Source organism: Rhinatrema bivittatum, chromosome 9, assembly GCF_901001135.1.
Source record: "Rhinatrema bivittatum chromosome 9, aRhiBiv1.1, whole genome shotgun sequence".
In the NCBI taxonomy this organism is placed as follows: Eukaryota; Metazoa; Chordata; class Amphibia; order Gymnophiona; family Rhinatrematidae; genus Rhinatrema; species Rhinatrema bivittatum.
Window position 1 is genome coordinate 168,969,593 of NC_042623.1, and position 12,081 is coordinate 168,981,673.

Here is a 12,081-nt window from a genome sequence, read left to right on the forward strand (position 1 = left end):
GGTCGAGCATCATTAAAATCCCGGAAATGATGGCACGTCCTTCAAATATCCAACCCGATCATCCCAGGTTTGTAGACAAATCGTCCTCCGAACGTTGTTTAATTTGCACAAAAACTATTTTCAAGATCCGACAAGTGTAGATATCTTATTATATGAAACTGTACTCAAAAACACTGGCACTCAGTCATAAACTACATCAGCCCAACAATACAAACCACTACAAAAATCCCGGAAACGACGGCCCATCTCTTCAGTTTCCAAACAGGTGGTCTCAAATATCCAAACAAATCGACTCACAGGCATTGATATTAACTAAAACCCCAAAGCGGACCTTTCAGATCAGAGAGTACCAATTGATCTTTTCATTCAGCCCAAAAGGATCCATAGAATTCAACATATAAATCCAATGATGTTCCCGTCTGTTGAGGCGATATTGTATATCTCCACCCCTATGACTCAATTGTACCTTTTCCACAATCAACCAACATAGGTCAGTGAACATATGTTGATGTTGTATGCAATGCTGGACTAATGGGGCAGTCACCTTAGATGTCTTTATACAACTCCTATGCTCTATCAATCTCGTTCTAATCTGTCTCTTCGTTCTACCAACATAGATCAATCTACAGGGACATTGTATGACGTAAATCACGCCTTCTGAGTCTCATGTGGTCAAGGTCCGTAAATGCACTACAATGTCCGAATGAGGAGCCTGCCAACGGTCCCCAGTTGAAGATAAAGCACACATATCACAGTGTCCACAAGTACGATGTCCACCACTCACAGATTGTCCCAACGTGGAAATAAATGTAGTTCTGACCACCAGATCTCGTAAATTTTGCCCCCTAAAAAATGCAAATCTTGGTCCAGTTTGAAAAACATCATGAAGCGCCAAAATGTGCCAATGGGTACGCACCACATTTATTACTGCATTAATCTGGGCAGAGTATTTTAGAGTGCATGTAAGGTGTTGTGAAAATGGACGTTGTTGATATTGTTTGCAAAGAGGGCCCTCTTAAAAGCTCTCTTCAATATAGATCTTGGATATCCCTTCTGGGCAAATCTCATAAATAAACCCGATGCTTGCGTCCGAAACTCTTCCGTAGTCGAACATATCCTGTGTAGTCGTAAAAATTGGGATATTGGTAACCTATTTTTCAATCTGATAGGGTGAAACTTGAATATCGCAAATAATTATTGCGATCAGTATTATTAAAAATATACCAGTGGAGCCAGCTGTGGAGGGAAAAGACCCAATTTTGGAGGGTTTTCACAGACCAGTTAGAACATTTCTATTCCACAGGACCGTGAAAGCTTTAACTATGGCTGAATGGGAGTCACTAGAAGCTGACTTGTGTGTCGACAGAACCATGGCAAATCTTTATTTGTTGCTTTGAGGCGTTGGATCTTTTAAGATAGCCTAAGATGGATGCTTTGGTATCTGCAGTCAAGAAGAAAACTATTCCGGTGGAAGGCAGTGCTGTGTTAGAAGATGCCTTGGATAGAAAAATTGAGTTCATCCACTTTGAGGTGGCTGCATTTCCTATTCAGGCAAGTTGCAGTAGTTTCATGTCTCAGGCTTGTTTACACTGGGTACAGCAAATTCCAGTGGATAAACAATCTGATGGCTTTTCATTGAGAGAAGTAGAAAGACGAGAGGCTGGTGTCACCTATGTGGCTGATGCACTTTATGATCTCAGACTTCGACTAGAGGCATAACTTCTTCAGAAGCAACTCATCAGTTTACTGTGGTTATGAAACTGATCGGCGGATACCTCTTCTAATGATGTTGAGTAAATTGCCCTTTAAAGGGAAGTTACTTTTTGGTGATCTCGAAAAGTTGGCTAAGCATTATGGGAATAAGAAGTCACTTAAATTATCTGAGGATAGACTTAAGGGGTCTCAGAATAGAGGCTCTAATAAACCCAAATTTAAAGAGTTGAGGCAGAACAAACCAGGGAGGTCGTCATCCTTTCAGAAAGGACAATCTAGCAGCAAATCACAATCCTTTCATTCTAAAATATGTCTCTGGGGACAACTGCTCTTCCAACATTAGGAGCTCCAAATTTACCAGTGATAATTAAGGGGCTCACTCCTCTCTTCCACAAATAGAGGGATGTTTGTCCCAGTTTTTCAGGGAGTGGGTGTATAACAATGAATTGGTAGTTCCTTTCCGTGATGAGAGATGGCTACACCTTAGAATTTGAGCATCATTTAAAAGAAGCTTTCATAGAGTTTCCTTGTTCCACTCTGGAAAACAGAACTGCAGTAAGGTCAGCGACAAAATATGTTCTCCACTTGGCAGCTGTGGGAAGAATGGGATGGGGCATATTAATTCCATTTATTTTGTAGTTCCAAAGAAGAAAGGTACATTCAAGCCCATTCTAGATTTCAAAAGAGTAAATGATATATTGACGACGTGAAGGTTCTGCATTTTTGAATGGAGACTTTTTTTTTGTGATGGTAGTAGTTAGGAAAGGAGAATTTCTAATTTTTTTTTTTTATTTCACAAAAGTGTATCTTCACATTCCAATTCATTCTTGGCACCAGCAATATCTAAGATTTGCAATCCTGGGAGGTCATTTTCAGTTTCAAGTGCTTGCCTTTGGATTGGCAATGGCTCCAAGGACCTTTTCCAAAATAATGGTTGTGGTAGCAGCAGCCTTGCGCAAGGAAGAGAGTGATGGTTCATAAGAGTGAAATTAGAAAATGAGACCAGAAGTTCAACTTCCAGAGTGGTTAAGTTTTTATAAGATTTGGAATGAGTGGTAAATTTTGCCAAGAGCAATTTAGAATCCTTTCAGATACTAGAACATTTGGAGGCTGTCTTTGACACTCAACAAGTCAGTGTTACTGACATCAGACTGGAAGACCAAGCTTATGGGGCAGGTTCAGAGCCTATTAAAGATGAGGTCTACCAGAATATGGGATTATTTGCAAATGCTGGGTTCCGTGGCAGTGGCTGTGGATCTAGTTCTTTGGGTGAGAGCTCATATGCATCCATTGCAGAGATCTCTCTTATCATGGAGTGTTCAATCTCAAGATTTCAAAGTGAGGTTGAACTTAACATCAGAAGCCAGAGCCATCTTGAGGTGGTGGCTCACAGCTCAGAATCTAGCCAAAGGGTATGCCTTTGGAGCTCCAAGACTGGATGGCGATGCCAGTCCAAGTGGTTGGGGATCTCATTGTCAGGGCAAATTGGCTCAGGGTCTCTGGAATCCGGTAGAGGTGTCATGGTCAGTAAATTGTCTGGAAACAGCTATAAGGAAGCCTCTACAGGTGTTCTGTCCAGCTAATTTGGGGCAAATCAGAAAAGGTATTCTCAGACAATGCATCAGCAGTTGCTCATGTGAATCACCAAGGAGGCACAAAGAGTTGCCTGCTAGCTATGGAAACAGAATTCCTGTTCAAGTGGGTGACGATACACCTTTAAGCACTCAACCTTACACCTTGCAGGAGTGGAAAGCATTCAAGTAGATTTTCTCAATAGTCATACTCTACATTCTGGAAAATGGGAAACAGCCGACAGCATTCACAACAATTGGCACATGGGGCAAGCTAAGTTGTAATCTCAAGGCCACTAGCCAGAATGCCAAACAGTGTCCTTCAGTTGAAGGAGGAAAGCAGTATCTGCAGGAGTAGATGCTCTCACTCCAAAAATGGTCTTCTAAAGCCTTCTGTATATTTTTCCTCCATGGCCCATGATAGGTCAGGTTATACACAGGATAGAGAAGTATCAAAGCCTGATAATTCTTAGTAGCTCCACATCAGCCAAGAGGGCCTGGATGTGCATATCTCATCAGGCTTAAGGGTGAAGGGGCCTCTGAGGTTAGAGCATGTTCAGGATCTGTTACATCAAGGGCTGTTTGTCATGCAGGATTCGACTCCCTTTTGTCTTGTGACCTGGATATTGAGAAGAGAAGGTTAGAGAATAAGGGTTATATGGATGAAGTAGTAACCACTCTTTTACAGAGAAGAAAAAAGTCCACTTCATTAGCTTATATCAGTCTCGAAAGTTTTTGAGCATAGGCATTTGGATACTGGGGTTTCTCTCTTTAAGGTTTCAATTCCCATAGTTTTGTCATTCTTACAGAATGGTTTGCCATAATGTTTTTGGCATTGAATTCCTTGGCATTGAATTGCTGCGATTACCTGTTATAGGGGACAGGTCCAAGGCACGTCCTTAGCAGCCCATCCTGATGATTCCCATATTCTTAGAGGAGTGAAACATCTTTGCCCACCACAAAAAGATACCTCTCTGGGATCTTAATTTGGCTGTTTGGGCCTTGTATTCAGCTCCTTTTTTACCCATTAAGAGAGTGTCTATTAAAGATTTAACACTTAAGATTTTTTATTTTTTTTTTTTACTGACTGTTCGCTGCATTTCCAGATTACAAGCTCTATCTAGCTGAGACCCATTTTTAAAGTTCTCAGAAACAGGGGTGTCCATTCAGACCTTCCCTTCCTTTTTACCGAAGATGATGTCTTCATTTCACTTAAAACAATCCGTGGATCTCCCTGCTTTCAAGAAGAGCGAGTCGACAGGAGGGTTTAAAGATTTGCATGTGTTGAATATTAAAAGGTCTTTGCTCAGATACCTGAAGGTGACCAGCTCTTTCAGATTGGATCATTTGTTTGTCATTTTTGGTGATCGTAAGAAAGGGGCCACTGCCTCTAAAGTGACTGTTGATAGTTGGATTAGCAGAGATATTGGTTCATCTTACATCTAAGGGTTTGTTGTACCCTGAGGAGGTTAAACCTCACGCCACAAGAAATCACGTGACGTCAAGGGTGGAGCGTAGGTCTGAGTCACCTGAGGAGGAAATTTGCAGGCAGCCATGGAGTCTTCCTTGCATCCATCTCTAAGCACTACAGGTTGGATCTTTATGAGAGGGAGTTTTCCTCCTTCAGGGCAGGGGTGCCTCTCTGTTTAAGGGTGGCTTGGGTACATCTCATGCGCGCTGGACTGGTCTGGGTGGGTAAAGAAGAGAAGATTTGATTTCTTACCTGAATTTTTTTTCCCTTTAATCCCACCACACCAGTTCAGGGTCTCACCCTTATTAGCTGACAACCTGCTGTATCTATATATGTCTGTTCGGTTGTTAAGTGTTACTTTTAGGACCAAGTTTTAAGGAGCCTTGTTGAATCTTTCCTGCTTGTAGGTGGGGGGGGGGGGGGGGGGAGCTGGCTTTGCAGTATCCTAGAAGGGGTAACGTCAGCAAATCAGATTCTTCTGTCTCTATCTGTTGGCAGGGGTGCTAAACCCATGGATATTGGACTGAAGGAAAGAAAATGTTCATGTATGAAACCTAATTTTCCTCTAAATTGTTTATTTTTAATGTATATTAAAATTAGAGTGAGAAATTAGAAGTCTGATGCATGCAGTAGTGGCCATACATTAAAAATCTCACTTGTTAGGAGAAACCTGGGAGTAAATGAATTGGCTGTGTTACGTTATTCATGGGGCAGGAATACCTTGCCTGACTTTGACCAGAACTGGGTGAGAGAATGCCATTGTTACCCTAGGAGAGTTGGGAACGATGGATGGGGCTGAAGCTTTTCCTGATACTTCAGGCCAATAGGGCTACCGCCTTCTCTCCCAGTAGATTAAATTATTTCTACCCCGACATCCATGAATTATTCTAGCAGATCTGTGGAGCCATAAGTCTTAAGCTGCAGGCCCTCTCTCCCCCTCCTGAAACACTGTGCTTGGGCCTATACTAATAATGTAACATGTTGCTTATTTGTTTTCTCTGCCGTGGATGCTTTTTCTACAACTGCATCTCCAGTTCTCTCATTCCTTCTCACTCTTTATCCAAGTTCAGTTTTTTGTGCTCTCTTGCTGTCTCTCCAGAGCTTCCCCCTCACTATCTGCTGAGCCAGGGTGAGGGCCAGCGGCCCAATACCATCAGCCATGTGTGCTGGTATCGGAACCAGAGCCTCTCCCTGTCAGATTACCTATGCATGATTCAGGTAAACCTCTGCACTGTTCTCAGAGTCCTTGTGTCCTGTTTCATCAGCTTGAGCCTCCCTTTGAAAGGATATCCGGAACATCCATCTTTAAATAAATATAGAAAATGTGTGTTTGTCCATAGCTGGATAGTTTATAACAGAAAGAATCACTATTTTAATAGTTTTCTGTGCGGCCGTCCTTCAGTAAAATAATGAAAAGTAACGGGCTGCCTCCAAACCATAGGGTTAGTTACCATTACCCGGAGATTTCTTTTGTTGTAGCGCATCCAAAAATATTATCTCCAACTGTCTGTCTGCTCTTCTCCTTAGCCAGTCCTCCTTCATTTCCATTGCTAAACTAATAGCCTTGGGTTTGTGTTCTGTGGTGATGTAATGAGTATTTCTTGCTCTTCTCTTGTTTCCTTAACTGGGAGGTGCCTGCATCATTTTTCACATTACTTGTATCTTTTTTAACATCTCTCATCTCCTTAGCTTTGTCACGCAGAGTGAGAAAGTTGTCTCTTGTCCTTGGAGGATAGAAATGTTTAAAAAAAAAAATGTGGGTCTCCCTGATCACCCAGTGTGGTGCTGAATGCAGCTAGACCGTTTCCTTTCCATGCCCCACTCCTGCTCCTCAGGCTGACTGAAACTGAGAGTACTGTAGAGCCTTCAATCTCTCTCTACAGCAACGCTTCAAGGCTCAAAGTGTTAGGTCCATGTCTCTCGGGTAGAGGATCACTGCCGTGACAATAGAAAGGGCAGGGGAAGTAATATGTAAGAATGCTGGCTGTTGGTGCCTCAGTCCTAGCAGATTGTGATGAGACAGGAAGGCGTCCCACTGACACTGCTTTCTTTCTGTATTCTTTTATCCAATAGAACCAACTTTCAGGATACCTGCTGCGGAAGTTCAAGAATAGTAATGGCTGGCAGAAACTCTGGGTGGTCTTCACCAACTTCTGCCTCTTTTTCTACAAGACCCACCAGGTATTGGGGGAGAGGTGTGTGTGTTTGTGTTTCTGTGTGTGTGTTTGTGTTTCTGTGTGTGTGTTTGTGTTTCTGTGTGTGTGTTTGTGTTTCTGTGTTTGTGTGTGTGTTTGTGTTTTGATGGTATGTACATGGATTCCTTGGTGTCATCTGAAGGCAACAAAAGATGAAGTCCAGTAGTTGATTTAGGAAATAGATCCCAACATTTCTCATTTGGGCAAAGGCATTTTATAGTACTTGTTCAAGGAGAATATTTTTAATGCATATGGTATCTTTCTTTATAATCCACTTAATAATTCCCTAAGCAGATGACATAAAGGACATTCATAATAAAAGAATAAAATCACAAGAACTAAAAAGACGTAGTCTAATAAAACAGATGGAAATAAATGAAAAACTAAAACAGAATTAATTATGTCAACATAATTATGCTTGTTCTCCAAAAATGTAATTATATATTAAAATTACATAAAATTTGCAGGAAACCATTTTAAGTGATATCACTTACTACATTATGTCTGTCTTCAGTCTTAAGTCACTTCATTGTACTATTACTTTATTTATAAAGCGCTACTAGACATACGCAGTGCTGCACAGATAAATATGAGAGACATTCCCTGCTCCTTGGATCTTACAATCTAGTCAAGACACACATACACGACAAATAAGAGTCTATGGGAAGTGTGTTTATTGTAGAGAAGTGCTTAGGATTTAAAAGCAGCTTTGAAAAGGTTTTTAAAACGGATTTGAGTACAGCCAGAGAGGGGACATGATGTACCAACTCAGGAACTCTCTTCCAAATACACAGCACAGCAAGGTGGAAAGTGTGGACTTGGAAGTTGCAGTGGAGGAGGAGGATACAGATAACAGCAACTTAATTGATAGAGGACACGAAGAACTTTGTAGGGAGAGAGAAGAAAAGATAGGTAATGGAGGAGCTGCAGAGTGAATGTATTTATAGGTGAGTCAGAGAAGCTTGAATTGTATGCAGACGTGGACAGGGAGCCAATATGGTGACTTGAGAAGATTTACCTGGTCATAGTAACTTAAAAACAAAGATAAGTCATATAGTCAAATTTTGAATAGATTGCTGTGGCGAGTCAGTCAAAGTGGAAGGTGATAAGTGTGGATGATAGTCTCGGTAGCAGGCTCAGAAAAGAAGGATTCGATTTTAGTGATGTTATAGAGGAAGAAATGACAAACTTGAGCAATGTGTTAAGAACATAAGAAATTGCCATGCTGGGTCAGACCAAGGGTCCATCAAGCCCAGCATCCTGTTTCCAACAGTGGCCAATTCAGGCCATAAGAACCTGGCAAGTACCCAAAAACTAAGTCTGTTCCATGTTACTGTTGCTAGTAATAGCAGTGGCTATTTCCTAAGTCAACTTAATTAATAGCAGGTAATGGACTTCTCCTCCAAGAACTTATCCAAACCTTTTTTGAACCCAGCTACACCAACTGCACTAACCACATAGAGAAGAAGAGGGGCATTAAAGAAATATTCCAAGGTTACGGACTGATAGCCCTGGGGATGCCACCTCTTACTGCCAGGAGATGAAAGTGAGAGTAGACTTAAAGTTAGCCGGATAAACTTATCCATCTTTTAAGATAGTTGGTTATATTCATGGTGCATCTGCTTAAAAATTAACCCCAAAAAAATATTTTGTGTGTGTGTGGCTGGATGGGTGGCATGCCTCCTGCATCTCTGTTGTATCTAGAATTGAATTACTGGTGACTTTGGCATTGTGGACAGTCAAGACCAGAGCACTTTTTCTATTTCGTGTTTCTTCGGGGGCTCTGTGTATCAAGTTAGTGACCCAGGGTGATGTGCTTTTTTATGTATCTCTTTTCATCATCTACAAAAATAAAAAGTTTAAATAGTTGCATATTTTCTATTGAAACATATCATGATACATAGATTGGGTAAAACCTGGAAAATTTGGATTTTGTTTCTGTGGGTTTGGGGTTCTAGCATGGTGCTGTGTCCGGTTGCAAGTAAATGACCTAGGCCAAGAGCCCAAGTGTTCAGAACAAGCATCCCGGGATCCATATTGGCATCATGTATGTAAGAATAACTGCTCCAAGCACCGAGGTGCCATGCTGAACACCTACATGCCATGAGCTAATGCCCAGGTTTTACCCAAACTCTAACACCACAAAACATACTTTAACAATTAAAATTAAGGAGGCTGGGCAGACTGGATGGACCATTTGGTCTTTTTCTGCCTTTATTACTATGTTACTGAGAGGGAATGGATCTCCCCATTAGGATCTGTTGATACTTCTTGCAAGCAGTCTAGATGTGTTGCTTTTGGAAGCAAGATGCTAGGCTCAGTCTGACCCAATATGCCATTTCTTATGTTAATGTAAGGGAGAGGCTTTGTGCCAGGGCTCCCCCTTCAGCTGGGGGTAGGTATAGTATTCAGAAGAAGCCTGTATCATGCTATAGGAAGGGAAGGCACTCTCCCTACTTTCAGTGACGCTTGCCCGTTTGGCTGTCTTGCAGGATGATTACCCGCTGGCCAGTCTCCCGCTGCTGGGTTACACTGTCAGCACACCGGTGGAGGCAGATGGGATCCACAAGGATTATGTCTTCAAGCTGCAGTTCAAATCTCATGTCTATTTCTTTAGGGCTGAGAGCGAGTACACTTTTGAGCGGTAAGTTTTTTTTGGTTTTTTTTCGTGCAGAAGCCAACATCTTCCCATTGCTGAAGCGCCAGCTGGCTGATCCTTGGGCTAGAAGAGGGTAGGTGTGCGTCAGGTAGAGCTCAGCTGTTTTTGACGACATTGAAAGATTATTTCATAATAATCCTCCCCGCACCCGTCCCTCGGTTCTGACTTTGCAGCACCTCGTGCTATTCCCGCGCAGAGATTACCACGCCCAGCTCTGCCAGTGCATTTCCTTCCTAACCTAAAATACCCCCTGCTATTTCAGTACGGAGACCCTGACACGCAGCTCAAGCTTGACTGTGCCAGAACGGACTCCTCCCTTCACAGAGCTCTGCCAGCGCACCCGAGTCCTGACCTGTGGAGGTGCTAAGCACTTCAACCCTGGACTGCAACTCCACCCCCCCCATGTTTTACGTTTTCCAAGGAGAGTTTGTCATTGTGTGATCTGATCAGCCGGCCTTTCCAGTGAGGCCGAGACAGATTCAGTTCACTTTGCAGAGGTGACAGGGCTAGTGTTGGTGCTTCAGATACATTTTGAGAGGCAGAAGAGTTGGTTCTCTAGAATCTGAGGATTTTTTTCTCTCTCTCTGCAGGTGGATGGAGGTTATAAAAAGGGCAACAAGTTCTCCAGGAAGGAGCAGCGTGCTGATTCAAGATGAGGAGAAGCACAAAAACTGAGAGGGGGGGGGCAGAGCTCCGCTTCTGGGCTGGAATCATCTCAAGGGCCATGGGGGGGGGGGGGGGGGGGACAGGAGGAAAAAGAAACCAGCTAGTGCTGTCTGCAGGAACCACAGCAAAGAAACAGGCTGGCACTGTTTTAAAGGATCATTGAAAACGAAGAATCCCTTCTCTATAACGGCGCCGTGTGCCTGGCCAAGAGCTTGGGGCTTATGTTGACCTGACCCTCTGAGGGATGATCGAGTGCAAAGGACATGCGAGTGTGTCCCGTCACTGGCATCACAGCTCAGTCTCCTCTCCCCTAGCTTTGCCGCAGAACAAAAGCTGCTGCAGCTTTGCATTACTTCTAACTTGCTAAAATTCTCTTAAAATAAGGTCACTTTTGAACTCTTACCTGCTCTGTGCTGTCCAGCTCAGTTTGTTTAACAATTAAAAATCCTCGGTAACACTTCGTTACTGCTCATTAAGCATTTGCCAGCAGATGGTCTGATGTCCTGAGCAGGGAAGAGTGTAGGCTAAGCTCAGTAAGCAGTAACGAGTGTGCAAAAACGCAACTGGAATTGCTGTCTTGAAACTCTTACTAAGGAGCCTATAGCGTGAGCAAACCTGCAACTAAGCGTTTCATATTTATACCGAGATATTCACCAGCTGCTGGGATACATGGAGAACAGATTTTATTCCTGCTCAGGGTATAGACTGCAAAGGAACAAGAGTTCAGACACTTAACACCCTCTCAGTATGTCTACAGCTGCTTTTTGTTACCTTTTGGGAGATTGGAAAGTTATTTTTTTGTATTTTATCTTCATTCTTTGCATTAGTCACCCTGAGAAGGTATTGCACCTTTTTATGTCCTTCCATTATCCCATAGGGACATGTTTTTTAATAAGAACATAAGAACATGCCATACTGGGTCAGACCAAGGGTCCATCAAGCCCAGCATCCTGTTTCCAACAGAGGCCAAACCAGTCTGCAAGTACCCAAACACTAAGTAGATCCAATGTTACTGATGCCCGTAATAGCACTGGCTGTTCCCTAAATCAACTTGACTAGTAACAGTTAATGAACTTCTCCTCCAAGAACTTATCCAAACTTTTTTTTTAAACCCAGCTACACTAACTGCACTAACCACATCCTCTGGCAACAAATTCCAGATCTTAATTGTGTGTTGAGTGAAAAAGAATTTTCTCTGGTTAACTTTAAATGTGCTACTTGTTAACTTCATGGAGTGCCCCCTAGGCCTTCTATTATCTGAAATGTCTGAGCACTAATAAAAGAAGGTAGTGGGAGGGGAATGTGAGATGGGAGGGGGAAGTCTGAATTGTAATGGTAGGTAGTAAGGTGGCATAGTGGTATGTTGGTAATCTGAAGAGACAGGAAGGTAAAAAATGCTAGGAAAGTAGTAGTTGGTGGCATGAGGGAAATGGCACTGTGATGAGACGACCTCGTTGATGGTTACAGATTTGTGTGCTAAAGGAAAAACAGTCAGTGCAGACAATAGAGAGTAGAAAAAGCAGTTGTATTAAAAAAAAAAACCCAAAAAAAAAACCCATACACTAGCAGGAGGAGGCTTGGCTAAAGCATTACTACAGAGGCAAGGCTGTGCTCTATTCGATCCTTAATAAAAAGCATGAGGCTCGTGTTAATGCCCAATAAATGAGCTAAAACCACGGTATGTACTAAATTCCTAACATTAAACTGAAAATAGCCTTATGTCCATTCTGCTGAGTGTGGCACCCACTGATGCAACTACCTGGGTCCTCTTAGTTGCTAGAAATAGGCACAGCTCATTTCTAAAAA

The 12,081-nt window shown here is 42.5% G+C and overlaps 1 protein-coding gene across 3 annotated transcripts in view; it reads left to right on the forward strand.

Annotated features, from left to right (window-relative positions):
- The window catches only part of FARP2 (FERM, ARH/RhoGEF and pleckstrin domain protein 2), a 354,029-nt gene extending 342,155 nt beyond the window's left edge, over nt 1–11,874 (forward strand). Inside the window, exons 25-27 of one of the 3 annotated variants that reach the window (XM_029614957.1) lie at nt 6,829–6,936; nt 9,443–9,594; nt 10,200–11,874. In XM_029614957.1, the coding sequence (XP_029470817.1) occupies nt 6,829–6,936; nt 9,443–9,594; nt 10,200–10,284 (345 nt within the window). In that variant the 3' untranslated portion in view covers nt 10,285–11,874. Of the gene's footprint in view, nt 1–5,854; nt 5,974–6,828; nt 6,937–9,442; nt 9,595–10,199 lie in introns of those variants that run through there. The other 2 variants (XR_003858526.1, XR_003858525.1) reach the window with 2 other exon arrangements.
- Nucleotides 11,875–12,081: the final 207 nt, after the last annotated feature.